Raw genomic sequence first — 27862 nt, 5'->3', positions numbered from 1 at the left:
TTTTTCACTAAAAAGAAGTTTTTTATGGGTCTGAAAAAATTTAATTTTTAACGACCACCCTAGTATATATAAATCTATAATTTTATATGGTTTATATATTTTCAACGTAAGCAATTAAAAATTTAGTAGAAAATCCGGTTAATAAACAATTTTAGACACTAATTTAATTACATTACGTAAATGACATCCATCTACAATTTGTTTTTCTCTTTAGTATGACAAAAAAAATATATAGTTGATTCTAAACAGATTTTTCTTTCAATAATTTGAAAAAATTGAATTTCTTCTAGATTATTATGATTGAGAACTCGATAATTTTGTCTATAAGAATAAAAAAAATAGTTGAATTATTTATACATCCAATTGTAAACATATTTATAACACCACTTATGAATATATAATATGTTATTTGTATTGATATCTTAAACTAGTTATAAATAAAATAAAAAATCTTATACGCTTGCAAGGCCGCACAAAAAGTAATCATTTTAAAATTTCACTATATAGTCTATTTAATACAATAAATTTTGAATATGAGTTTATTACTGTTATTCTTACATTCGTAACCTTACAAAGACAAGACAATATTACTGATAATTTTTTTAGAAATAATTTTAGTAATTAAAAATTTAACTGTTCACTATTTAGTTAAAACATGAAGCTGATGCCCACAATTAATCAAAAGTATTATATATATATATATATATATATATATATATATATATATATATATATATATATATATATATATATATATATATATATATATATATATATATATTTGCATGAAAGGAATCAGTCATTAAATCCATCAGTTGTTTTCGTTCATACAAAAATAATTCTTATGAATTTCTGATTCCCAGAGCTTGCTCTAATTCTGCGCGTTTTTGCTGGACTTTCGTATAGAAGTATCTGCAAACGGCTTCTTGAGCCCATGGCTGATAGTAAAATTCAGCTCTACGTTCCTCCTCTGGATTACCAACGACATCAGTCATTGTCTTCAAGTCACGTGTTTGTGATATGATCCATTTATTTATAAATTGCTGTGGATCTTTGGCGAAACTCAAGAAAAATTCACGATTTGTCTTCAGTTGATTTATTGTCTCAACAGTTTCATGAATTTTGTTGTCCAAACTTTGAATCTCCTGTTGACTTGCTGTTGATAATAAGAAATTATTCATCTGAGTTTTTAAAGTATCGTCGACTTCGACGTCAATATCGTAGCAAGCAGTTTGTTTTGTTTCAGTTCCTTCGACACTGATGACGTGATTTATGACAATTGGATCCGGGGGATGGAGAAGAGGATTTAAACGCTGGGGTATTTCTGCGAATTTCATTCGGGGACAAGCGAATATTTGTTCTAGGTATTTGTCACAGTTTATGAATTCTCGTTCATGGCTGTCTTGAAGTTTGTGGGTTTTTATGTACTGCCAGAGGGCGGAAATTATTACAGGCCGGGTTTGGGTGTGGACTCCTAGCAGTCGTGCTAATCTTGGATCGAGTTTGAACTGAAATGTTAATTATTTCATGTTAGTACAATAGAGTAGTGTGTGACAAGGGATGAAATGAGTATTTGCCTTTCAATGTCAAGCTCTTAAAATCAGTCAGAAATCTATTTTTTTAAGAGCTTGACATTGAAATGCAAATAACTTGTGAACAATGCGGAATTTCGAAAAACTTTATTCGTAATAATTTTTGAGGAATAAAATTATCTACAAAAAGTTATAATGACATTTTTCGATAAGGTTGATACTTTCACCGGAAAAGTAAAAAAATTTCAAAATTTACTATAAATTTGATTTGAAGCTTAAATAACTTTTGAACAGTGGGATTTTTAAAAAAATTATAAGAAATTTTTTTTGTAGAGCGTTCAATTTCCTACAAAAACATTTACTGGGGATAGAAATCCGTTGATTAGTTTTTGAGCTAGAAAATTCTAAAAAAAAAAAATTTTTTTTCCCGTGTTATTTAAATGGAAAATAGAAAAATGGATTGAGGCAAACTTTAATATCACTATTAAGAGTCCGGATTGGTACCAAAATTGTTATTTTTAGTTATACTTTCAATTTTTAGACACCATAAAAAAAAAAATGTGTTGTTTTTTTTAAAACACCCTAATCTATATATTAGTTGATTCAAATTGTTTTGAATCATTTCAAATAATTTCTCTTAATCAGAGATGAAATAGTAAGTATTAACAAAATAGGCTCGAAAATGAACAATTTAAAAATATAAAATAAAAATAAATTAAAACCTGCAGTGGTTGATAATCAAGAAGTAAAAGAATAGTACACCGAACATTCTTATCACCGGGTCTTTTAACTTGAAACCCATCAGTTTCTTGAGTTGTAAGTGTACGGTGCCATTCTACCAAATGATTATCTGGTCCGTACAAATCCTTGTCTAGTTCAATGACCAAGCTTTTGAAGAACGATGAAAATTTTCGTTTCACCTGAATATAAAAAAAAAGTAATTCATCAGTAAATTATAAATTTCACATTACAGTTAATTTTTATTTTAAAATACAAACCTTATTGGGATCATTTTTAGTGTCGTCTAATAACCGGCCTTCAACCCGGAGTTCCCAAGATGCAACAGAGCCTTCTTCACCCTCGCCAGCTTCTTTGGCTGGATAAAATGTATTCGAAATAAATATTCTCAATTTACGTTTCTGTTTCATCGGACGTTTAAGTGCCTCCTGAATATCCAACCGTTTTCTCATAATTGTCGCATCTAATTTACGTTCAAAAGCAAGTAAATCCATGTACGCTTGTGACTCTGGTACTAGATCACGTACTTTTTGCGGTAATATTTTGTCGGCCAATTTCTTCTTCTTCTTTGATGTGGAATGTGAAAAATCACTGTTCCAAAAATACCTAGATGAGTTTATGTAGAAATAATATTTTGAAAAATCAAAAGAAATTTTGAAACTTGTTTTGTATGTGGATTTTCCTCAGGGTATTATATTTATGTTTGAGTTGCCAAAAATAATAATAACCATAAATAAATAAATAAATAAAAAATAATAATTAAATAGTTAATGAAAATAATTAATAATTAAAATAATAATAATAAAAATAATAATAGTAAAAAATAAAATAATTATTTACGGTTTTTGTTGCGATATCGGAATACGCTGGTCTGTCCTTTTACCACCCGGCGGAGCTGCCATGGATCCTTGTCTCATATTGGAGTATGACTGATTAGGTCTCATTATTCCACCTGGTCCAGGAACACCAGTACCCATTTGTGGGGGTGGAGTGAACCCAGTTCTCTGTTGCATCTAAAATAATTAATAAAATTTACTAGATTCTGATTATTTAAATAAGATATGAACCTAGTCAGCAGACAGATTATTTTCGGATTTATTTTTTAACGAATCAATTACAGAAAAAAAAAACAATAAAAATATGCACATGTAGAAAATTAAAAAAGGTGTAGGTGCAATTTCTGAGGTATTATTTTTTTTGTAATTTGTTTTTGAAAAACCCCAAAAATTATTATATTAGTCAGCTAATTTCAGTATCATACATAATAGAATTTTGTGTGACAAGGAATGAAACAAAAGGATTTTAGACTAGGGTAAAGTTGGCTGACATCACCCACAGTCTGAAATCGTGTTTTATGTTGAGTTAGACCCAATTTTTCATGATTACCTGCATGGAACTTAAAGTTTTAATCAGCAGCCAGTCAAAAGCAAGTTAATTTTCGACCAATGGTGTCATCAACTATTAAATTGTCATTTGGAATTTGTAATTAAGCAGAAACTAAATACTATTTATTATTGACACTAATTTTTATAAAACTTAATCACAGAACTGTCATTTACGTGACGAAAATTAATGCTCTGAGATGACTATTAAAAAAATGACAAGTATCAGAGTTTAAATTGCGAAAGTCAGTCAGTGGGCAGAACCATTTTGTTTGTTCCCTCGGGACTAAAGTTTGTTTCTGTCGCTGACTGCATTCACAATTTACGCCTTCGCTAAAATTAATTCGCGGTATTGGACTGAAATTCACTCTTCGACTGGATGTAACTTTAAATTTTGAAACTTTAAATTTCAATGCTAGTATCATGGAAATATTTTTTTCATCAAGTGATTTACCGGAAAATTTGGTCCAGGATATTGTCGTAAATTCGGTGGTACAGCTGGTGGTGGATACCTTTGAGAAGGTGGTCCATTATTACTTGCATTTGGTCCTGGAAATCTTTGCGCCATTTTTAAACTAAAATACAAGCACACAATCGATTAAAATTAATAATTATCAGTAATTAATTTTTATCAATTAATATTTAAAAATTCAACTGATTTATCACTCCAACTATAGAATATAAAATAAAAAAATTAATATCCAGCTCAATAATAAATTATCATGACATAAATTTTAATCTTGCAGATAATAATTAATTTTTAGTAATTAACACTTATAAGATAATTTATTATTCAGAATTATTAATATTTCATTCTTGTATGATGATCATTATTTTTTTATATATATCACATATTAATTTACATATTTTATTACTTTTCAATTAAAAGAATAAAAGCGGTAGGTAAAACTGAAAAAAATATTTACCGGGCAACGCCAAAAAATTAAATACAAAATACTTGAGTTGTTTTTATTGAAAAAATCCAAATGGTAACGTAAAATCAAACGATATTCGGTAATTCTATTTTTTAACGGAGCAGAAGCATCTTTTACACATAAATTTACGTTTTCAATACCAAGACTAAGGCTAATTTACAACTCAGCAAATAAAAACTCATGATCCTGAAGTTAGTAGACAATTAACAATTTTTGGGAACAAATTAATTACAGAAAAAAGAAAAAGAAAATATGCACAGGTAGAAAATTTTAAAAACTCCAGGCGCAATTTTTTAAAATATTTTTTTTATAATTTATCGTTTTAAAAAAAATTCAAAAATTATCAGATGTCGGCTAACTTCAGTATTATAAAAAACTCACATTTAAAAAAAATAAAATCTATAAATTTGAATAATTTCTTATTGAATATTCTAAATTTTTCGCGAACTCATTTAAAAAATTGATATTTAGTCTTTAATTAATCAATTATAACATTTAATTAATATTTTAAATTCGAAATTGTAAATTCTCCTTAAAATTTTACTTCCACATCCTATAGTAAGACCCGAATGACAAACTACTAGAGTCGCCAGCAACTTTTCTATTTTTACAAAAAAACAAACAACGAACAAACAATAAATTTTATTAAACAATCAAAAACAAATGACGAACAAACAATTTGTTAATAAAAAATTATTTAAATTTTACTTGTCACCGCCAGTTTATGACAGCCGGCAACAAAGTCTGTGTATAATTTAAAGGAGTGTGAATTTAGCTGTCAATTTTAAATTTAAAAATTTTTTGAATTTGCAAATAAAATAAACTTGTATTTTGATTATTTAAAAATTAGCGCGCGCTTTTTTTAAAAATTTAATTATTCATTTATTTAAATATAAGTTGTCTTAAGTCTGCGACATTCAAACTTATAATTTTATGGTATAGTTTAGACATAAGAAATTTCTCCGGTATTTTCCTGCTGTCTCATATATTGATATTACTGATATATTACCTGATAACCTCAAAGATTCTCAGACAATATTTTTTGTTACCACGTGTTGTCAGTCAGTTGCTAAATGAAGGTGATTAAAAATTTGAAATAAAAGTTGAATAAAAAAAATAAATAATGGGGAAGAAAACAAAAGTTGGAAAACAGCGGAAAGATAAATATTATCACTTAGCCAAAGAAACAGGTAATTAATTATTTAATGTAATTACAAAAACATTAAATGAACATGTGGTTGTAAAACTGATCTGATATATTTAACCAAAGGTTTCAGATCTCGTGCGGCTTTTAAGTTGATTCAGTTGAATAGAAAATTTGAATTTTTACAAAAATCTCGAGTATGCATCGACCTTTGCGCTGCACCTGGAGGATGGATGCAAGTCGCCAGGCAAAATATGCCGGTTTCCTCAATTGTTATTGGTATTGATTTGTTTCCAATAAAACCAATTCCTGGGTGTATCAATTTAGTGGAAGACATTACGACTGATAAATGCAGGGTTGCTATTTCAAAAGAATTGAAAACGTGGAAAGCTGATATTGTTTTGAATGACGGAGCTCCGAATGTTGGTAAAAATTGGCTTCATGATGCGTATCAACAAGTAACTCTAACTTTGTCTGCTGTTAAATTAGCAACTCAATTTTTAAGAGCTGGTGGATGGTTTGTAACTAAAATATTCAGATCGAAAGATTACAATGCGCTTCTTTGGATTTTAACACAGCTGTTTAAAAAGGTATATAATTATTAATTATTTATTTATTATTTACAATTTTATAACATGAGTTTTTATTATTAACTCCATAATAACCATGGTTTAGGTTCACGCAACAAAACCTCAAGCTTCTAGAAATGAATCAGCTGAAATATTCGTCGTGTGTCAACATTACATAGCGCCTGATAAATTAGACCCGAAATTTTTCGACCCACACTACGTTTTTTCTGACTTGGACATTTCTTCAAACAAATTGTGTATTCTTCACCCAGAGAGAAGAAAGAAAGCTAAACCTGAAGGTTATCCAGAAAATGATTACACTTTACATCACCAGTTACCTGCTTCTCAGTACATCGCTCACGAGACTGGCATTGAAGTATTAGAAAATATCGCGGAAATAGTAATAGACGACCCAAAAATAGCTGAACATCCGAAAACGACGAGAGAAATTCTAGAATGTTGTAAAGACATCAAAGTTTTAAATCGTAGAGATATTAAATTATTGTTATCCTGGTGGAAAGAATTGCGCAAAGAATTTCATGGTGAGAATAAAGAAGCTGATGATGATAAAAAAACTGAAGACAAAGATATTGAAGCTGAAGAAAATAAAAAAGCGGATGCTGATGATGATGAAAGTGATGAAGACAAGGAACAGATGAAAATAGACGCAGAAGTTGCAGAAATAAAAGCCGAAGAATTGCGGGAATTGAAGAAAAAAAAGAAGAAAGCCCAGAAAGAGCGACAGAAATTAAATGAGAGGTTGAATTTAAAAATGATCCACAAAGGCGACGAAGGACCTAAACTAGAATGCGAAGACATGTTCACTCTTACGCAAATTACTTCGCATCAGTTGTTGGATCAAATTACTGATCAGTTGCCAGACATTACTGCTACCAGTGACGTTGAATCAGACGATGAAAAGAAATTACCGAAAAAACTAAAGTATGAAAAGGATGAGGGGAAATTGGATAGCAAAAGTTTGTATTATACGAATGATGAAAATATATCTGAGTCAGATAATGATGATGATTCTGATGGTAATGAGTCTGGTTTGGATTTAAGTGACAGCGAAGATGAAAAATCTGAAGGCAATGAAGACGATAAATCTGTGGAAAATAAAGAAGACACAGAAGAAGATGTCGAGCAGAACAATCCATTGATTACAGACCTAGATCCCAGGGACAAAAGTTCGAAAAAAATAAACAAAGCTAAAATATGGTTTGAAAAAGATGTATTTAAAAATTTAGAAAATGACAGTGATGAAGAATATGAGTTAAATAATATGATGGAAGTGTATTCTAAAAAAAAAAATTCAGATGAAGATAAAATTAAAAATAAAGATAAGGGTAAAAAAATAAATAAAACAGATGACTCAGAGTCAGACTCAGATTATGACGTTGAAGAAAAATTTCGAGAATCAAATAAAAATAAAAAGAATAAAAATAAAATTGAGATGGAAACGAAAGAAAAAGGTGTAAAGGAGAGTAAGAAGCGAAAGTTAAATGCTGAAGATTTAGCACTTGGTACTTTGATAGCTACGAGTAAAAAAGCTCGCAGAGATATAACGGATGCAGCGTGGAATAGGTATGCGTTCAATGATGATCACTTGCCTGATTGGTTCGTCAAGGATGAAGAAAGACACATGAGGAAAGAAGCGCCTGTTCCTAAGGAACTTGTAGACGACTACAAGAAGCAGCTGGTTGACATCAATGCGCGTCCGATAAAAAAAGTTATGGAGGCGAAAGCCAGAAAGAAGAAACGCGCGTTGCGTAAATTGGAAAAAGCGAAGAAGAAAACTGAGGCTTTGATTGACAGCAACGATCTCACTGATCGCGAAAAAGCTGATCAAATAAAATCGTAAGTATTTTTTAAAATCTAATCTGAGAAATTTTGTGAAGTGTAAAATAAAATGGTATTATATTAATTTTACAATTTCAGATTGTATAAGAAAGCATTGAAGCCGCCGAAGAAAGAAGTGACGTATGTGGTAGCGAAGAAACATACGGCTCAAAAAAGAGCCGCGAGACCGGCTGGTCTTAAAGGACATTACAAACTCGTCGATTCGAGAATGAAGAAAGACTTGCGGGCACAAAAAGCTAAAGAAAAAACAAAAGGTCGTGGTAAGAAGGGCCGTAAAGGTGTACCACACAGTAAACCTAAAGCGAAATCTACGAAAGGTAAAAAATCTAAATCTAAATAAAATAAATGTGAGAACAAATAAATGTGTTCTTAATTTTATTTAATATTTTGTAAGCTCTCAATGTATATAGTAATAACATTAAAGAGTTTTATTTGTAATTTTAATTATTATTATTTTATTTTTGTACTATAATTTAATAGGCTGTCTATAAAAAACCTTTACATATTAACAGACATTTTTTATAAAATTAATGTTGAAAGAAAATTTTTTTTTAATCTGGAAAACGGTTGACCCTGGGTCAGTCCCGAAATTTTCCGCTGTTTCAGCTCCTTTGATTTTTTTTCGAACTCATTAATAGCTTGATCCCTTCAAAAGTTATAATATTTACATACACGCGTACGTACGAACGCACATAAAGTCGAACATCATGCGGAAAATAGTCAGAATAATTTCTTAGGAACTCAAAACATCGAGATCAGTTCAAAAGTTGGTTTCCGAAGAGCAGATCGAAACCAATAACTTGCCTTGTTTTTTTAAAATTTCAAATTTTCAGCGGGAAGTTTAAAAAATCAATTATTATCTTTTTCCATAAACATTTGAAGTATAACTGGCAAACTGCGTGACTTGAGAACGTCTTTAAGTTTTTCATTAGCAGCTTTACTTGTAATTCTGTAATTTAATTAAATAGTAATTTGAAATATATATCGTAAGGAAAAAAAAAAATATTTATACCTTTGAAAACCTTTCGCACGATTCCAATCAACGTATAAATCAGTTATTACTCCTTGTATTATTTGTAAAATAGTAGGATTTTTAGACAACTCCGTTCTCATCTTATCTTCTTCTTTTAATAATTCTTGATAATATTTACTAAGATTTTCTGTAGGATCAATTTTCAATTCCCACTCTTGTAATGCATCGATTATTTTTAGTTTCTCTATACGATCATGTGCTGAGTTTAATTTTGGTAGAATTAAATCCAACATTCTTGATATTGTGCCATCTTCTATATCTGAATCGAAGAAATAAAAAAAAAAAATTAAATAATTTGTATAAAGGATTATTAAAATATAATAATTCGTATCCTTATCGGTTTGCCATGTGCTTAAAAATTTTAATTTTACTAATTATTTCATATATATCTTCAATGAATATTAATGACAATGAGTGTGAATGTAGCAGACATCAGACAAATTTAAAATAACTGATGAATAGAGTAAATAATTTAAAAAATAAAATTAAAAAAAAAAGCGCATTTAAAAAATTTTGAAATTAATAAGTGCATTTTTTATAAATATTATTTTATTAATTATTTACTCAATTTATTTATAATTTAAAATTTGTCTGATGTCTGCTACATTCACACTCATAATTTTAAAGTAACTTCTAAATAATACTTTAGCATAAAGAAGATACTTACTAAAAATAACATCAAGTTTTATTTTTCGTTTTGTTGCTTCTTTAGTCAACAAATCACGAAGAATTAAAATAGTTGATATATTTTCAGCTAAAAAAGTCGCAACCCCTTTTCTACAATTTTAAAAAAAGTTTATGTAAGCCAGAGAAAATTTAACTATGAAAATTACTTGCATAATTAGTCGGCAAAAATAATAAGATTGGATATAATATTTACTTATATTTGCATATAAGAATTGATCCAGTTAATGATGAGACATAATTTAATATCACTTCATTATCCTGCAAAGTCGGTCTCTCTGGAATATCAGGAAGCGCAAATGAAAGCCATGCATGAATCTTAAAAAAACATTTTAATAAGTAAATAAATTATATTTAAATTTTATGATTAATATATAATTACTTCAGCAACGGTGAAATTTCCTACAAGTCTTAATTCATTATAAAGATCTCCAGATAATTCAGCCCCTTCTCCTTCATGCAATCTCGCATGCAATGATAATGCATGGATTGGTATTTTTATTTTTCTACAACATTTTGGTTGAATCTATTTAAAAATATAAAATAACAATTTAATTTAATTATCATTAGCATTAATTTTTTTAGAGTAACGTTAACTGATCTCAGTAATCTTATACTACGATAAGTGATCCCTAAATATATATCAATATATAGTACAAAATAATAAGTACAAATTAAATGATGTCTTGATTCGTGGGATCAGTTGGCGTTAAAATTTTTTATGTTCAATTTACTTGAGTCGTAACATAAATCTGAAGTGTTCCTGGTTGACCTTCAATTGCTCTAATTCTCGTTTCCAATTGACTAGTATTAACTTGACACCGATAAGTGGCAAGGACGAAATTTCCTTCGTAAGGATTGCATGAAGAAAGACTAAGTACAGCGTTATTACTTTCATTTAACAACTCAACTGGAGTATCAGATTGAATTAAAACATTGTCTATTGGCGTATCAAGTTCTATTGTCAATAAATACGACGCACTTTCTCGGTCTTGTATCATTCTATAATAAATTTTTTTTCTTTTATTTTCTACTAATTTATTATTCAGTATTCTTTAATTCTTTTCAACTTCCCGCTAATAAAATTTGAAATTTCAAAATGATCCTGAAGTTAACAGACAATTAAAAGTTTCAGAATTTTTTTTATCAATAAATTAATTAGAAAAAAAAAATAAAAATATGCACATGTAGAAAATTTAAAAAACTACAAGTGCAATTTTTTCAAATATTTCTTTTTTATAGTTTATCGTCTAAAAAAAATCCAGAAATTATTAGACGTCCGCTAACTTCAGTATCATATTTCAAGAGGTTTTCAATTTTCAGGAAATTAAAATTTTCAAGAGGATGTACGAGTATATGTGCGTTCGTACGTACACGACTGTCCAATTTCAAAACACAGTAACTGGCAAAAAAAAGTTTTTTAAATATGTATTGAATCATATTTACAAGACTCCACTGGAACTTAAAAAATTGAAAAATTTTTCCCTCACTGTTTTGAAATTAGACAGCCATACATTGGTATGTAAATATAATAATGATCTTGACTGATTATTTAAAATTTCTCCAATACGCGATTAATACGAAACGTCACTTTTTTCGAGTTCGGGCTAGAAAATACATATGTATTTAAAAGTATTGTCGAGCTCAAAACAGCGGAAGTTTTGGGACTGACTCTTAGAGTCAACTGTTTTTCAAATTTTTTTTTACGTCACCTGTAATTTACAGACAAAATTAATGGAGATAAAATATCAGTTGTATAATTTTCAAATTCTTTATCTTCAATTAATTTAGCTTCAAGTTCTTGAATTTCAGCTTTCAAACGATTTAGCGTTTCTTCATTAGAATCTGCTGCTAAAGATCCCGGCGGTCTTGTTGTTAATCCGAAAATTCTACCAGAATATGTCGTTACTAATATTTCTGTGTGTCCAATCATGCCTATGACACCTCCACCAATTGAACTAATACTTTCTCCAGCCATCTAATTCATTATTTATCAAATTATATTAATTAATATTGTCGCGAATAAGTAATTAAAAATATACTTACATATTGGTATCTTAAAGATGGGTTTATTTCATCGTCATGTGGAAAACTATAAACTTGAATAGTGCCATCTTGTCTGCCAATTAAAATATCAGGAGTATCATCAAGTTCATAAGTATCCAAAGAAGTTATTTCTGAACCACTTGAAGTAATGAGCCATGTAATCCGAAATGTTTTGTCAGTTAAAATTTTTAAAAGTCCTATTTTTCCATCTTGTGTGCCAATTAATATTCGATCACTTGATTCTTTTCTATCTCCTCTATAAATATTTAAAATATTAAAAACCATTAATTCACAGAGAAAATTGGGCTTAGGAAATTTACGAATTTTTATTAGGCTGTCGACAGCATGATAAAAATTCGCGTATTTTTGTTTGCATCTTTCTCCATGTGATTTTTTAAAAGTAAAAATAATAAATTCCAAGATCAATGCAAGTAAATTTAAAATCATATTAAACTTGATTACAATTTAAAATTTTCTTTTTAAGATAAATTATATAACTTGAAGAAAATAACATCATTTTAATTTAAGAATTTTCGTTAAAAGTATTACCTACATAACGCAAGGACTGTTGGGACACTTGGAAGTCTTAAGACCGTCGGTTTTTTTGTTCCAGATAATACTCTAATCTATAAATAAAAATATTAACAATAAATATATTAATTTTTAAACTGCTGCGAGTTGAAATATATATCGTAGATTGATCGTACTAGACGTTAAAAACGTATTTTAGACGTTGTCGTACAAAAACGTAAATAAGACTTTTGTAATTGTAGACACAACCTTTCAAAACTTGCAATAAAAAAATTAAAACTATATCAGAAACATTCCATTGCCAAAAAAAAAACTATCAGCAGCCAGAAGACGAGAAATAAAACTTTTCAGCAGCTTTCGAAAAATATTTTGAGCCTTGTAGGATAACTCTACTAATGGCTCGTAATTCAAAGCTAATTCAGAGAATAGTCTCAAAGAGTTATCTCCTGCAAGGCCCAAAATATTTTCCAAAAGCTGCAAAAATTTTATATTTCTCATCTTCTGGCTACTGGATATGGTTTTTTCCAATAAAGTTTAATTTTTGTATTGCAAGTTTTGAAAGATTGTCTATACGATTACGAAAGTCTTGCTTATGTTTTTGTACGTCAACTACGCCTAAAATACGTTTTTACGACTATTTATATCTTTAAAATCCGTAATCACTTCGTATTCACTCCCAATTTTTACAGTGCAGGTCTGCACTATAAAAAAAAAAATAAAATAATTATAATTATGATCTTACTGCACGATCACTACAAGCGAGAATTGCTAACACAGAAGAGCTGTCAATTGTAATTAATATAACATCATTTATTACTTCTCCCACTAAATAAGAATCAGCATCCTTACAATTTTGATATCTATGATAAAGATCTCGTGAGCATGCCGCCAAATCAGACCCTAAAACATACCTAATTATCACAATAATTAATTTTTAATTGTAAAATATGAATGTATGTCTTATAAAAAATTTAAATTACATAGCAGTTATCGAATCTACGAGACTTGTATCGAATTCTAAAAACATTTTTCCTTTTCTTGTAAATCCTTTTACAGAATTTCCATAAGCAATAAATATTTTATCTCTTGGAGTCTCAGCAGTACCACCCAGAGAAACTTTTTCGATTTTTACTCCGGGCAAGGATTTAAAAATTAATTGCAACTCTCCTTTCTTTATTCCTGAACATGAAATATAAATATATAAAAATTAAATGGATTTTAATTTTGATGACATAAATTAAATAAATAATTACCGTAAATATAAAGAATGCCGTCATTGTCACCGACAACGAACTTCTGAGTTGATTTTGAATCCGTAGAAGGCAAAATTTTAGTCGTTCCGCGGGAAGTTACGCCAATTGTAACGTAATCCACTCGTGAAAGGACTAAAGACATTTTTAAATAAATTTCAGTGTTTGTTTAAAAAAAATTATTATGCCGCGACAATGTGCTGTGTTTGAAAATAAATCATTGTTGTGATTACAATACAAAATTCTGATCGATTTCACCATAGCAACCAGTTTTAAAACTTTATCGCGTAGCCGAATTAATACGGAAATTTCCGATGGACTTTAATGATTATGGAAAATTGATAACTTCTAAAGAAAATAAAGTAAAGCGAGCCTAAATCAAATTTTATTTTTGACCCGGGATTCCAAATGATTAAATGAAAAATATTTTGATAAATTTCCCTGAAAATATCTTATAAATTCTTCCCTGATTGATAAAGATTATTTGAAATGGTTTCAATGTTAAATGTCTTTATTATGAAGTATGATTCAAAATTATTCAAACTCAAATCATTTAACATGATCTTTCTTAATCAGGATTATTAAACTTACTGAATTGTCATCAATTTACTTAATTTATATTTTCAATATTCTCTTATCGAATCCAATCATTTATTAGAAATATATATTACAAATGTTCACACTGTAAAAAGTATTGTGTAATTTACTAAATTTGAAAGCATAAAAAAGTAGGGTAGAATTATCAGTTTTGGGAACTGAGCCTTAAATGGATAATTGATATTATTTTGAACATATTAACAAAATATGAAGACCACTATTTATTCGATAAATTTTTATACATCTATACAATATTATACAAAATTTTTGAATATTTTAAGGTCACTTATTGAATGTTGAAAACTGGTATAAATAAATGTAGACTATAAGAAACAGGGAGTGAAGATGGATTTTATTTTAATCCAAATTCACTCAATCACTCGTAGTTCCAGAGTTTTGATCCTTGGAATTATAGTTTCCCTAAAAAATGTTTAAAAAAAAAAAAAATGGAATTTTTTGAAAAAATTTTCCACTTTAAGGAGGTTTGACCGAATGTAATGTAAAAAAGATTTTCCAACTTTGAGATTTGAAACTTAGTATACATGTAAAGAAGTACTTTATCTATGTATTCTCAAAATTTGAATATGACCCACCGTCTAGTTTTTTAGAAAAAAAGATTTTAAAATGACGTTTTCAAAGTTCTTATACACAGGCTCTTATGGCAGACAAGCTTCCGTCATGACTTGTTCGATTATTTTCATTATTAACCTCCCAAGTTTAAGAAATAAAAAACCACATGCCATAAACATGAATATTTTTGGAATATGATAAGATTTTAACAATATAGTGTTACCGTTGTAATTATTTAAATAATTAAAATTAAACTTTATTATTTAATCTCGTTCATCGACAGAGATACATATTATTGAGGGTTTGGCAACGTCGCGGAAGCAGCTGAGAGAAAAAACAAAGATAGAAATACATTAATAAGAGAGACGAGATTATAAATAAATTTTTCCCGCTTTAATTTGAATATCGATGTGTAAGAAGTTAGAACGCGCTGTTGCCAAATCTTTTTATTAAATCATGAGTCAAAAATAACCAAGTCATTTCATTACTTTCTTTAATTAAATAACTAATAATTATTAATTTATGAATTCGTTATGTTATTATAAATTAAAATAATGAATTTTCATAACTATTGGAAAAATTTAGCAAACAAAAAATTCAAACACTACTTTGACTCACTAGTTGCGATCGAACTTGAATGTTATATAGTTTTTACTTTATCAAAGATTTTCCAACTTACCGACGACGTAAAATATGACGATTTGTAGATGTCGTGAATCCTCCAAAAATTAGTTAGAGCAAAAATGGCAGGAAAACAAGTCTGTTGTTTTTTAAATAATTCGAATAAATTTTTGATAAATAAATTACCTATTTCGGGTGTAATTTCTCGTAGTAATTCTTCATGGGAACCTAAAGATGTTGTTACACACACAGGACAAGTAAGTCATATTTTTTACCAATATTTCATTTGTATATATTTTTTTTGGTTACGTCAGCTAACATTCATTTTTATTCCCTGATTAAAAAAAAGTATTTGACAGGATTCAAAAGGATTGAAATATCAAGATTTACAGTATTTAGCAGGATTTGAAAGTATTAAAATTTTAATCCTTTTGAATCCTGTGAAATACTTTTTTTTAATCAGGGTTTTATAAAAAAATATTATTTGTGTTCGTATTATTGAGAATGAATTTAAAATTTATAGAAATTCGATCCTGAGGACAGAAGATTAGTACGATTTGTTGATAGACCCAAGGAAGTTAATGAGAGATGGGCAATTAATTTGATTAATGAAGTTCCACCAGAACCAAGACCTGATCGTATTGTTTCTTGTGATGGAGGTGGTGGACCTCTTGGACATCCTAAAGTCTACATTAATTTGGTAAATTTATAAAATAATTAATTAGCAAGAGTAATTATGAATTGTGTTCCCCCTTTTTGAATTTTAATAATAAATTTTGACGGACCTTCCTCTCTATCTCAAAATTGACATCTCAGTCAAAATATATCAGGTGGAATATCTCCATTTTATATTTAATAGTCACATAAGTTGATATTCTTACATTGAGATATTCCACCCGATATATTTTGAATGAGATGTAAAATGGGATCAATAATTTTGACTAATAGACTTTAAATTTTTACAAAAAATTCAGCAAATCCCCAAGTAGCACAGTCACAAGTTCAGTATCACAATTTTAAATCTATTATTCCATTATTCGAAATTCACTTTTCAAATTTATTCAAACTTTCAATTGATAATCAATCATATTTTTACATTAATCTATTTAACAAAATTCGATCCACGCTCTCTTTTTTTTTGCATCAATGCTTTAATTTTCTAACAAAACATAAATACAATTATAAAATTTCAGCCTTTCAATTATTTTTAAAAAAAGAGTAGGGGTCACCACCCAAAATTAACTAGAATAATTATAAATATTAAAATATTTTTTAGGATAAACCTGGAAATCATATTTGTGGATACTGCGGCTTAAGATTTTACAAAGAAGATCATCATCATTAATGTATAAATAAATCAAGTAAACAATATTTATATAGTAAAAGAAAATTTAAAAATATAGATATATAATGTACAAGTGAGTTAATTTAATAAAAATTTATTAAACTCTTATTTTACATATTTATTACTAGCGTTGAATAAATAAAATTTACAAATAAAAAAAGCATTAGCATATATTTATTATAAGGCTGTTTTTTGACTGTTCATACCAAGTGGTATTGCTTTGAACTCCGTTTTCATACACAAAAATTCACCACATACGCACATGATTGTTGTTGAGACAATATTCAAACACCACCAACTGAATGTCGTGGGGAAATTTGAATTGTATATCCAACAAATAATTAAATGGATTAAATGAGCTGTGCAAGCAAAGTCAAGGCATTGTTTTGTTCTCTGTACCAACCACCATAGTGCCATCGATCCAATCAGTGAATTTATTATAAATACAGCGATAACTAATCTCCCACCGTGATCTCTTACATGGATTTCTTTGTATTGAAATGCATAGTCAAGTGACTTTGTTTCGCCCAATAAAGTTGTCAATATCCATATCCACACACCGAGAAAAAAATACATAACTGTTTGCACAGCTATTATTTGTGATATTATTAATATTGGATCCCATGTTGTTTTACGAAACTGTCCCGTTAAATTATTCATTATTTTGTTTTTACAAATTTAACTTCATATTAAAGTATCACTGTCATAAATTTATTTTCCTCACGCCTGAAATTAACATTTTTTTATTAAATAATTTTCTATTAATTTAATTTTTGATTAATTTAGTAAAAAATTTAAAAAATTGTGTCATGCATTCGTGCACGAAATTTTCTTGTATTTAAAAAACTTTAACAATTAAAAAAAAATAAAAATGTTGGCTTCGGCCAACAGCATATTATATAATGTAAAATAATATAGTTTAAAATAATATACAGCCTTATCAGCATATATTTAGCAACACATGTTGCTGATCTTGCTCCAACGACTGCCCTAATAAAATACTGCTCTAGATATAAAAATATATGGAGTGATCGGATACTAGGTCCTTTACCTTATAAAATTTTCGAAAAAAGTTCGAAACTTTTAAACTTGAGACAGATTAGAACTTCAAGTAGAACTTTTTTTGAACTTATGTAATTTTCATAGTAAAAAAAAAACATCCATAAGATAGAAGTTTTGAGGCTGTATTTTGAGCTATCAATAAGGCACCAATACGATGACAAAAAAATCAGAAATTTATGTCACCGAATAAATATCTGCTTAAAAAACGATACAAGTGACGAGAAAAAGTAAATTACAAATAGTGGTAAAATAAGTTATCTAAACAACTTTTAAATTGAAATGACTTTTTTAGAACTGAAAAAAGAAGACAAATTTTCTGTCTCCTAAAATCAACATCTGTATGTCTTATTTCCATAAAAAAATCTTAGTTTTGAGATAAAATATTATTTTTGTCCTGTTAAAAGACATATTAAAGTTGTCTAAACTCCTAAGAAAGCAGTTGTCAGACAAATATTACCTTAGTTTGATTCAAATAAAAATAATTAATGGGTTTTTTTTTAAATATTTAAAAATTACCGGTATGAATGCACTTAATTAAAGTAAATAAATATACTTACTAATTACAATACTAAATGGAAGTTTTTTAATTTCATTTAAATTATAAAAATACCCAACAAAATTATCACTCCAATTATTTACTTTAATCATTTGCTTTTTTTATTATTTCAATTATTTATAAAATCATATGTTTTCAGTTCAAATTTTCATATTTAGCTGCTCCATAACTCACAATTTTGAATCTCCTGTTTTCCTGTAACAAATAATTCATATTATTACTCCAATTACCCATTAATTTTTAATTATTTCTACTTACCACAAAAAATATGTTGACTTTTTTGAATTTTTAAATTGTCACACATTAAAATTCATTCCTAAAATCATGACATTAAATTCTTCATATATTTTTACAAATAAATCAGCAAGTCATAAATTTAATTAACAATTGTTTGTTTTAATTTCACTTTTAACCTAAATTTTGTAGTTAACAAAAATATTCAACAGTTTTATTAATATTCAATTAATTTACTGTTTTAACTCACGATTAATTTTCACGAAACTGCTATTTAATATTTTTTTATAAATATTTCTTTTAAAATACTTAATTTTCAATAAATATATCAACAAATGACGTGTATGACAATATGTATTGTAAAGGTGACTTCATATTGTAAGAAAATTTAGATTATGGAATTTTATTGGTTAATAAAATTAATAGATCAGGTGTTATATTGGCCAATCAAAAATATAAATTTATTAAGACGCAGTACATAAAGATAACATTGGAAAGTTTTTTCTTTTCATATTTTCTCATATTTTCATGCTCGTAGAATTTAGTTCGTACTTGGGCGGATTTACATGGGTACCATAACATAACCCCATCACTTGTTCAACAATAGCTGTAACAAAATTTATCTACACTGATAAAAAAGTTGACTAGATTCAAGAGAAAAAATTTTGAACCAAGAATACCACTGAAAGAAATGATTTTCTTGAGTCAAGAGAAAAAATTCTTGAACCAAGAGAAATTTAATCAAGAAAATCATTTTCTTTAAAATGGTATTCTTGGTTCAAAATTTTTTATCTTGAATCAAGTCAACTTTTTTATCTGTGTATGAGGGGGCTAGAGCAGCCATATTGTCAAAAGACATTTTGTCGTTGCAAAATATTCGATTTGCACCAAATCGTCATAAAGAATTTTTAAGGGCGGAAAATTGAATGGCATTAAATCATTTAAAAGAGCTTTAAAATTAATATTAATTATAATTTTTAAAAATTGATTGAAGCACATAGACCTTCTTTAAGGAGGTTCGACCGCAACTAGTGAGTCAAAGTAGTGTTTGAATTTTTTGTTTGCTAAATTTTTCTAATAGTTATGAAAATTCATTATTTTAATTTATAATAACATAACGAATTCATAAATTAATATTTATTAGTTATTTTATTAAAGAAAGTAATTAAATGACTTGGTTATTTTTGACTCATGATTTAATAAAAAGATTTGGCAACAGCGCGTTCTAACTTCTTACACATCGATATTCAAATTAAAGCGGGAAAAATTTATTTATAATCTCGTCTCTCTTATCAATGTATTTCTATTTTTGTTTTTTCTCTCAGCTGCTTCCGCGACGTTGCCAAACCCCCAATAATTTGTATCTCTGTCGATGAACGAGATTAAATAATAAAGTTTAACTTGAATTATTTAAATAATTACAACGGTAACACTATATTGTTAAAATCTTATCATATTCCAAAAATATTCAAGTTTATGGCATGTGGTTTTTTATGTCTTAAACTTGGGAGGTTAATAATGAAAATAATCGAACAAGTCATGACGGAAGCTTGTCTGCCATAAGAGCCTGTGTATAAGAACTTTGAAAACGTCATTTTAAAATCTTTTTTTCTAAAAAACTAGACGGTGGGTCATATTAAAATTTTGAGAATACATAGATAAAGTACTTCTTTACATGTATACTAAGTTTCAAATCTTAAAGTTGGAAAATCATTTTTACATTAGATTCGGTCAAACCTCCTTAAGACAAGCGAAAATTTGGAATTTTTTTTATATCCCTTAATTTCTGCGACTAGTGTAGAATAGTAAATTTCTTATTAAAAGAAGCGATTTAAAACGATAAAAAAAAATTTTGAATACTTTCTAATGTTTTTGAATCGTCCTTTTTATGGGCATTTAACATTACAAGTCATTTCGAATCGTTTCTTTTAACCAGGGATAGAATTACTATTTGAATTTTGAATGCTCCTACATGGCATATTCGGATAGGATTTCTTGCATTAGGATCTTAGATGCCCACCAGTTTCCCATGTAGATTTCCAAGAGAAACCTATAGAACAAAAAGAAGAGAAATACCAACATAGGAACCCATGTGAGAATCAATATCAGGATCTATGCTGGTTTCCTACAGGAAACCATATATATCATTTTTAACAAAAATTGAAATCCACAATTGAATTTGCTGTGGAATTTTAATATTTTTCAATAATTGATACATCAAAAAATTTCTCTCCAAATACTATCTCAGAATCTCCCCGTGGAAATTCTTCAGACTTTTGTCTAAAAAACTGTTTTAAAGTTCTAAAGACTTTTTCAGAGTTCTTAAGACTTTTCAAGCAATAGTCCGAAAACTTTCCACCAGAGATGCGATTTCTCCAGCAGTAGAATTAATATTTATTTAATTATTTTCAATTAAAAATACAAAACTCACTTTTCAAAATAAATTTTATTTCTTATATTTACTGCTGTCATTTAATTGCTCCCTTTTTTTCTATGAATATCAATAATATATTTAGTCATATATTTTGATTTATTTTTAATAAATAAATTAATTAATTAAAAAATTAATAATTATCAGAAAAGTTCTGTGTGATCTGTAGTCAGCAAAGCAGATTTTTCAATAAATTAATTGCAGCATTGGAAAAATTCCAAACTATATACATATATGTAAATATTTATATCATTTCCTCCTTTTTTCGCAGCTATCAGCAAACCAAGGAATCACTGATAAAGTTATCAATTTTCATAAAAAAAAAATATAATAAAATCTTTGCATTCTAAGTTTCTTCAAACTATTTTACTTCCAACAGTCCAAACTCTAGTCAATCATACATTTAATTAAAAAAAAATCTCTTGCCATTCATTTAATAAAATTACTGATTGGTTCTATAAAAGTAAAACGTCATTACGACGTCATCGTACCACTTCATACCATCTCCCCATTCTTTGTATGACTCAATTTAGTTTCAGTATAGTAGCAGTACACGAATTCACACATTTAAATTCTCAGTATTTGACGTCATTGAGTATAACTTCTGTAGAATTTATATTACAAGGTTTTGTCGGCCTTGTCAATAAGCTCAATCACCAGAACCCAAGCAAACTACTCAATTTATTACTAAACAAAATTATAGTTTCACATTTTCAGTAGGCCACGTCAGTTGCTTTCTGTCAGTCGTTTCATAACCCGCTGAAAAAATCAGTTATTCAATCTTGTGAATAAAATATTTATTTCATTTTATTCGTTTAACCAGATATCAAATTCAAGTTTAAACAGTGAGTATTTTATAAAACAAATTAATATATTATTTATATATATTCATAAATTAATTAATCAACAATAAGTACACTTGTAAAATGTATATTTATAAAATTTATCATAACATATGTATAGATAATTTGTTTTGTAACAACAATTTGTCAATAATTAAATCATTTTTATTTTTAGGCACTAAAATCTAGGCATCATGAGCTACGGTTATCAGGTAAACATTATCCTGGATCTATTTTTATTTTATTTTCTATTTATTTCTCACTAACCACAACATATTTTTTCTAATAACCCGTAAATGAATGAATGACAAATAAAATGATCCTGAAATTAGCAGACAATTGAGAATTTTTTTATTGTTTCTTCAACAATTTGAATTTAAAAAAAAAATGCACATGTAGAAAATTTTAAAAACTAAAGGTGCAATTTTTTCAAATATTTTTTTTTTTTTGTAATTTAACAGTTTGATAAGAATTCAAAAATTATTTAACGTCGGCTAAATTCAGTATTATTAATTAGTGCAACAAAAGTAGACAAATTTATTTTCATTAAAACTTAAAAATCCTAAGGGTCCACCAATGCCGTTCCCAGGACAAAAGCCGACATCTTTTGAAGCACATCCTGGTGCATCTTCTGCCCCTGGAGCTCAACCTTATCCTCAAAATAATTATGGATTTAATCCAGTCCCAGCGCCATTTAATATGCCGCAGCCTTTTGCGTCTCCATACCCATCAAATCCGTACCCGCAGACTAATCCATCGATGCCTTATCCAAATCAATCAGACTTCTCTTCTCCATATCCTTCGATGCCTCCAAATGCTGCATATTCTTATCCTATGAACCCTGGACAAGCTCCTCCTCAAAACCCTACGCAGTTTTGTCCTGATAAAAATCCAGGATTCCCAGCACAGCCTTACGCACCTCAGTCTTACCATGGCATGACTTATCCTAGTCAACCAGCTATGAATCCTGGCATGGGCCATCCTAGTCCTCTAAGCATGACTTATCCCAGCCAACCAGCTATGAATCCTGGCATGGGCATGAATAGAAACTATCCTGGAAATGCTAGTTCTCACACTAACGCTTACCCTGGATCCTATCCTGGGGGTCAAGGGGCAGGAGGTTATCAATTTGCTCCTTCAATGGCTACTATGTCATCTTACCATTCTTCTGCCTCTGCCCCCAAGATGTCTCCAGTAAATCCAAAGGTGAGACTGACCTCTTTTAATTACATCAATTAAATTAATTAGCAGTATATTTTGTGACGAGGGATGAAAAAAAATTAATTACTGGTGGTTAGTACACGATCTAGTTTAAATAGTTCTTGTATAGCCGTTGAAAAAATTAATTACAATAATTTTTTTTTTTTATTAAAAGAAGTCACAGCAGAAAATTGAAAGAATATTTTTTTTAATACTCATACTTTCAAAATTAATTTTTTTACCAGCCATCTCCAACGGTAGTACCATTCCCTGCTTTCAATCCTCGAGAGGATGCTGAAGTTCTTCGGAAAGCGATGAAAGGATTCGGTACTGATGAGAAAGCGATCATTAATGTCCTTGCCAATCGAACAAACCTCCAGAGACAGGAAATAGCTTTCCAGTTTAAAACACTTTATGGAAAGGTATGCACAATTTAATATATATACTATCGTTTATTATAATTATAAAATTTTAATCTCTGATGAATTTCTAATAATCAAATTGTATACATATTTTAGGATTTGATAAAAGATTTGAAATCTGAGCTCACTGGAAACTTTGAAAATCTTGTTGTTGCGATGATGACACCGATTCCTAATTATTATGCTACAGAACTTCATGAAGCTATGTCTGGAATTGGAACTGATGAATGTGTTCTAATTGAAGTCATGTGCACGATGTCTAATCAAGAAATTCATATGATACGCCAAGCATATGAATCTAGTAAGTTGATTCATATTATTTTATAAAATATTTGAATATAGCATAATTTTAAACCCATGTAAAAAAATCGTTTTTAACACCGGAAGTGTCAGTGATTGATTTAAAATTTGATGTAAAAAGTTAGAAATTTTAAATGTAATTAAATTCTGATTGTAATAATTAATAAACTGCTGTACAATTTTAGTTTACGGACGTTCATTGGAAGATGATCTTCGTGAAGATACTTCCGGTTGCTTTAAACGTTTAATGGTTTCACTGTGCTGTGGACATCGTGATGAATCATTCGAGGTAAATCAAAGTGCTGCAATGGAAGACGCTAGAAGACTTTTGCAAGCTGGAGAATTACGTTTTGGCACCGACGAATCTACTTTTAATGCCGTTTTGGTACAACGTAGTATTCCACAATTGAAACAAATATTCGCAGAGTATCAAAATATAACTGGAAATTCTATAGAAGATGCTATCAAAAATGAATTCAGTGGTGATATTGAGAAAGGTCTTCGTGCTATTGGTAAATATTCTTTTTTTTAATTTTGTGCTAAGAAAATTTCAATTTTTTTTTTTTTGCATTGACAAGACCTTGAAATTGGTGCTTACATTATTTTTTCTATGGTTTTGAATATATTTTACTATATATTTAAAGCACCAATTTCTAGATCTTGCTCATTACACAGAAAAAAAAGATTTCTTGGCGCAAAAAATTTATTCTTGTTCTAAGAAAATTTTTACTTGACTCAAGAACTTTTTTGTATTATAAAATGAAAACAAAAATTTTTTTGGGATGAGAAAACATTTTTTTGAAACAAGAAAAAAATTGTTTCGGCGCGGAAAAAATTCTTGAACCAAGAAAAATTTTTGTCTTCAATTCATAATACAAAATATTTCTTGCGCCGAGGAGTTTTTTTCTGTGTACTATTGACGTAAAAATAAAAATTTTGACTTTCATTCATTTTATTAAGAACATTATCAGATAATACCCCTACCCTATTTTTAAAATTATTCAATGACTTTGGACTGTCAAAACTGTATTAGTTAATTCAAAAAATATCAAAGCATTAATTTTAAAAAATACAACGTAATTACAATGCCGCCGAGATAGAAAATTACAAAAGAAAAAAATTTGAAATGTCAAATTTTGTAAAGTAAAATTTATATGTCAAATTTGTTTTAACTTCGAATTGATGACAACTGTATTTTTTTTTTTTCAAATTGACATCTCATGAAAATTGTCACCACGTTGTCTTTTTTCCAATTAATACTTTAATTTATTAATAATATTTTAATACAGAGTGAATAAAATCCGCGTCACTCGGCCCAGAAAAAAATTTCTATTCACTCCGAATTTTTCCAGTGTACATTTAAATAATAAAATTTATTTTTCTAGTTCAATGTGTAAATCATCGTGCTGGATTTTTCGCAAAACAACTTTACAAAAGTATGAAGGGAATGGGAACTGATGATCGAAGACTCATTAGACTTGTCGTCACACGTTCTGAAATCGACATGGGAGAAATAAAACAAGCATACATCCAACAATATGGAAAATCATTAGAAGATGCCATATCTGTAAGTCAATTTTTAATAAAAATTTTGCTAATAATTGACTTTATTTAAAAAAAAAATTTATTAAATAATTTAATTTAATTTTTCTAGGGTGATTGCTCAGGACATTATAAAAAATGTCTGTTGGCATTGATCGCTTAAATGAAAACTTAGTACTTATCACGAAGGTATTTTGCATTTAATCAGAAATTATCGATAATTATTCAAAAATATTTAATTCTGCTTATTATCTTAATGAACAAAAAAATAAGTTATGAAAGTATTAAAAAAATGATAAATTTGTGCCAATCAAAAGTGAAATTATATTTAGTGTTAAAAATAGAATCGTCAATTTCGAAAAAGGTATCTCTGAAAATTGATATTTCTTAGGAGCAGAAAATAATTTTTTAAAATTATTAAGTAAAGATTAAATGACGACACTAAAAGTGTAGTAAAGCTATCAAGTATATTAATTTAATTAGTATATTATAAAGTACTACGATCATAAAGGAAGTTTATAAGAACGTGCTTTCTATTGATATCAGTTCGATAAATATAAAAAGTTTGAGAAAAAAACTTTTTTTTGAATTGACGAGTAAATTAAAAGCGAGGCCTTCTTATTCAAGACGTTGCAAATGTTGGAAAGTAAATTTAAAAAAAATACCTGATTACAGAATGATAGAGTATAATTTAAAATGTTAAATATTTAGAAGTGACTCAGTCTATTTGGTCTATAAAAATATCGTTTTTGTTAATTTTTTTTTCAATCATTTCATTAACCTGGAAAATTTGAAAATGAAAATAAAAATAAAAATTACAAAGCTTTGAAAAGTATAAAAAAAATTACTGAACTCAAACTCAAATTTCTTCCAACATTAATAAGATTTTCAATTTTTCTTTTTTTTTATTAAGGGCATTTTTAGTCAGTGTTCCCTCCCTTTTTGAAAATATTCCAGACTCGGATCAACAGTATTAAAATTTTATTAATAAATTAAAAAAAAATTAAAGCATTAATTGAAAAAAGATCAAACTTACAATTTTGCCAAGATGTCAATTTAAAATAAAATTATTTTGAATTGTTATCAGGTAGGAGTTTAATAAAATTCAGTAAGTAAATTTTAGCTTCAAAAATTTGAAATTTCAAATTATGATTTTTTACTAAAATTTATTTTCCAAATTTCGTTTAACTCCTAATTGATATTAACTGTAAGTAATCTTTTAAAAAATCTATACCTCGGCGAAATTGCAACTGCGTTGTCCTTTTGTCAGTCAACACTTAACCATTTTTTTTAATTAATCATAAAATTTAAATCTGGTCCTGACAGTAGAAGGTCATTGAATAATTTTAAAAAGGGTGGGTGTGGGTGGGGACTGTCTGGGAATGTCCTTAAATCCGACGTCAATAAAGTGAATGTAAAAAACATAAATCAAACCTCCTGAGATCCGAACAACAATTTTTTAATTTTCTAAGCTGAGACGAGTATTATTCATTAGAATTTTTTATTGTTAAAAAATAAATATAAATTTAATTATTAATAATTATTTTTTGATCGCTATACATGTTGACATTTAAACATTTTATTGATAAATATTTGACGATAAAATAGGGTTTTGAGGTGAACTATGGTATATATTTATAATAAAGACAACAATAAACCTCAAATATTGTAAAATATTTTGTTCACGATGTATGATATATATAAATAAATTTCAGAGAAATAATAAATAAAATATATTGTATTGACATTTTTGCTTTCAATCAGCCTCCTCTTTTTGACGTTAATTTACCATCCATCATATCCCTACGCAACACAATCAACATTTTCAATGCAATTTTATACTAATAATTTTTCTTCTTTGATTTAATTTAAATTATATGCCCTCTTAGTTTTCAAAATTTTTTTTCAAACTTATAGCTTTAATTTTAAATAACCCCCAAAATTTTATGATACTAGAGTTAGTCGATGTCTAATAATTTTTGGATTTTTTTCTTTATCAAAAATTATAAAAAAAAATATTTTAAAAAGTTTTTAAAAATATTTTTAGTTTTTTTGTAACTGAATTGTTAAAAAAAATTTGAAAATTCTTTATTGTCTGTTAATTTCAGAATCATTAAATTTTACTTTTTTGAAAATATAAACTTATATAAATAAAAATACTTGATCTTTATTTCTATTCTTACTCATATGTTGAATTTATATGAGAATATATTAAATACTCACTAAGTTTTATATGTGATAACCACGAAAGGTCCTGATGACATCAAAATTAGAAACTTGTTCCAAAACATCGACGTGTAAGTAAAAATCACCTTTAGATTTTAGAGTAAAATACAAAATTATATGAGTGTGAATGTAGCAAACATGAGACAATTTATAAATTATAAATAAATAAATTAATTAATTAAAATAACAAAATTTGAAAAAATGCGCGTA

The 27862-nt window shown here is 28.0% G+C and overlaps 6 protein-coding genes across 8 annotated transcripts; 3 read left to right on the top strand and 3 right to left on the bottom strand.

Annotated features, from left to right (window-relative positions):
- Positions 1–768: 768 nt before the first annotated feature.
- LOC103573604 (brahma-associated protein of 60 kDa) lies at positions 769–4738 on the bottom strand. 2 transcript variants are annotated; one of them, XM_008552757.3, is made up of 6 exons: positions 4579–4738; positions 4107–4227; positions 3111–3283; positions 2531–2861; positions 2255–2452; positions 769–1508 (listed from the first exon to the last, which is right to left on the bottom strand). In XM_008552757.3, the coding sequence occupies exons 2-6, from the start codon at positions 4218–4220 to the stop codon at positions 843–845; spliced, it is 1482 nt and encodes a 493-aa protein (XP_008550979.1). In that variant the 5' UTR covers positions 4221–4227; positions 4579–4738; the 3' UTR covers positions 769–842. The 2 variants fall into 2 exon arrangements, with proteins under 2 accessions (XP_008550979.1, XP_008550978.1); XM_008552756.3 differs by having other exon boundaries at positions 770–1508; positions 2531–2876; positions 4579–4737.
- A 425-nt stretch (positions 4739–5163) lies between these two features.
- LOC103573602 (pre-rRNA 2'-O-ribose RNA methyltransferase FTSJ3) lies at positions 5164–8604 on the top strand. Its single transcript, XM_008552753.3, has 4 exons — positions 5164–5777; positions 5858–6321; positions 6407–8157; positions 8239–8604. Exons 1-4 carry the CDS (start codon positions 5711–5713, stop codon positions 8498–8500), a joined length of 2544 nt encoding a protein of 847 aa, XP_008550975.1. The 5' UTR covers positions 5164–5710; the 3' UTR covers positions 8501–8604.
- Positions 8605–8649: 45 nt separating this feature from the next.
- LOC103573603 (Bardet-Biedl syndrome 7 protein homolog) lies at positions 8650–14083 on the bottom strand. The gene is made up of 12 exons (XM_008552755.3): positions 13708–14083; positions 13435–13633; positions 13197–13365; positions 12473–12549; positions 11924–12179; positions 11590–11855; positions 10612–10879; positions 10260–10403; positions 10074–10195; positions 9861–9970; positions 9173–9452; positions 8650–9109 (listed from the first exon to the last, which is right to left on the bottom strand). The coding sequence occupies exons 1-12, from the start codon at positions 13847–13849 to the stop codon at positions 9010–9012; spliced, it is 2133 nt and encodes a 710-aa protein (XP_008550977.1). The 5' UTR covers positions 13850–14083; the 3' UTR covers positions 8650–9009.
- Positions 14084–15579: 1496 nt separating this feature from the next.
- On the top strand, positions 15580–16945 carry LOC103573601 (NADH dehydrogenase [ubiquinone] iron-sulfur protein 6, mitochondrial). The gene is made up of 3 exons (XM_008552752.2): positions 15580–15749; positions 16016–16192; positions 16769–16945. Exons 1-3 carry the CDS (start codon positions 15615–15617, stop codon positions 16835–16837), a joined length of 381 nt encoding a protein of 126 aa, XP_008550974.1. The 5' UTR covers positions 15580–15614; the 3' UTR covers positions 16838–16945.
- On the bottom strand, positions 16901–19373 carry LOC103573600 (protein SYS1 homolog). Its single transcript, XM_008552751.2, has 4 exons — positions 18940–19373; positions 18714–18771; positions 18457–18650; positions 16901–17563 (listed from the first exon to the last, which is right to left on the bottom strand). Exon 4 carries the CDS (start codon positions 17495–17497, stop codon positions 17015–17017), a length of 483 nt encoding a protein of 160 aa, XP_008550973.1. The 5' UTR covers positions 17498–17563; positions 18457–18650; positions 18714–18771; positions 18940–19373; the 3' UTR covers positions 16901–17014.
- A 2103-nt stretch (positions 19374–21476) lies between these two features.
- LOC103573599 (annexin B9) lies at positions 21477–27171 on the top strand. Of its 2 annotated transcripts, XM_008552749.3 has the most exons (8): positions 21477–21965; positions 22138–22174; positions 22530–23168; positions 23408–23584; positions 23681–23885; positions 24070–24396; positions 25270–25451; positions 25539–27171. In XM_008552749.3, the coding sequence occupies exons 2-8, from the start codon at positions 22157–22159 to the stop codon at positions 25587–25589; spliced, it is 1599 nt and encodes a 532-aa protein (XP_008550971.1). In that variant the 5' UTR covers positions 21477–21965; positions 22138–22156; the 3' UTR covers positions 25590–27171. The 2 variants fall into 2 exon arrangements, with proteins under 2 accessions (XP_008550971.1, XP_008550972.1); XM_008552750.3 differs by lacking the exon at positions 22530–23168 and having other exon boundaries at positions 21490–21965.
- Positions 27172–27862: the final 691 nt, after the last annotated feature.

Source organism: Microplitis demolitor, chromosome 9 (genome assembly GCF_026212275.2).
Source record: "Microplitis demolitor isolate Queensland-Clemson2020A chromosome 9, iyMicDemo2.1a, whole genome shotgun sequence".
NCBI classification, from domain to species: domain Eukaryota; kingdom Metazoa; phylum Arthropoda; class Insecta; order Hymenoptera; family Braconidae; genus Microplitis; species Microplitis demolitor.
Note: the sequence above shows the minus strand (reverse complement) of the source record. Positions and strands in the feature narration are given on the sequence as shown.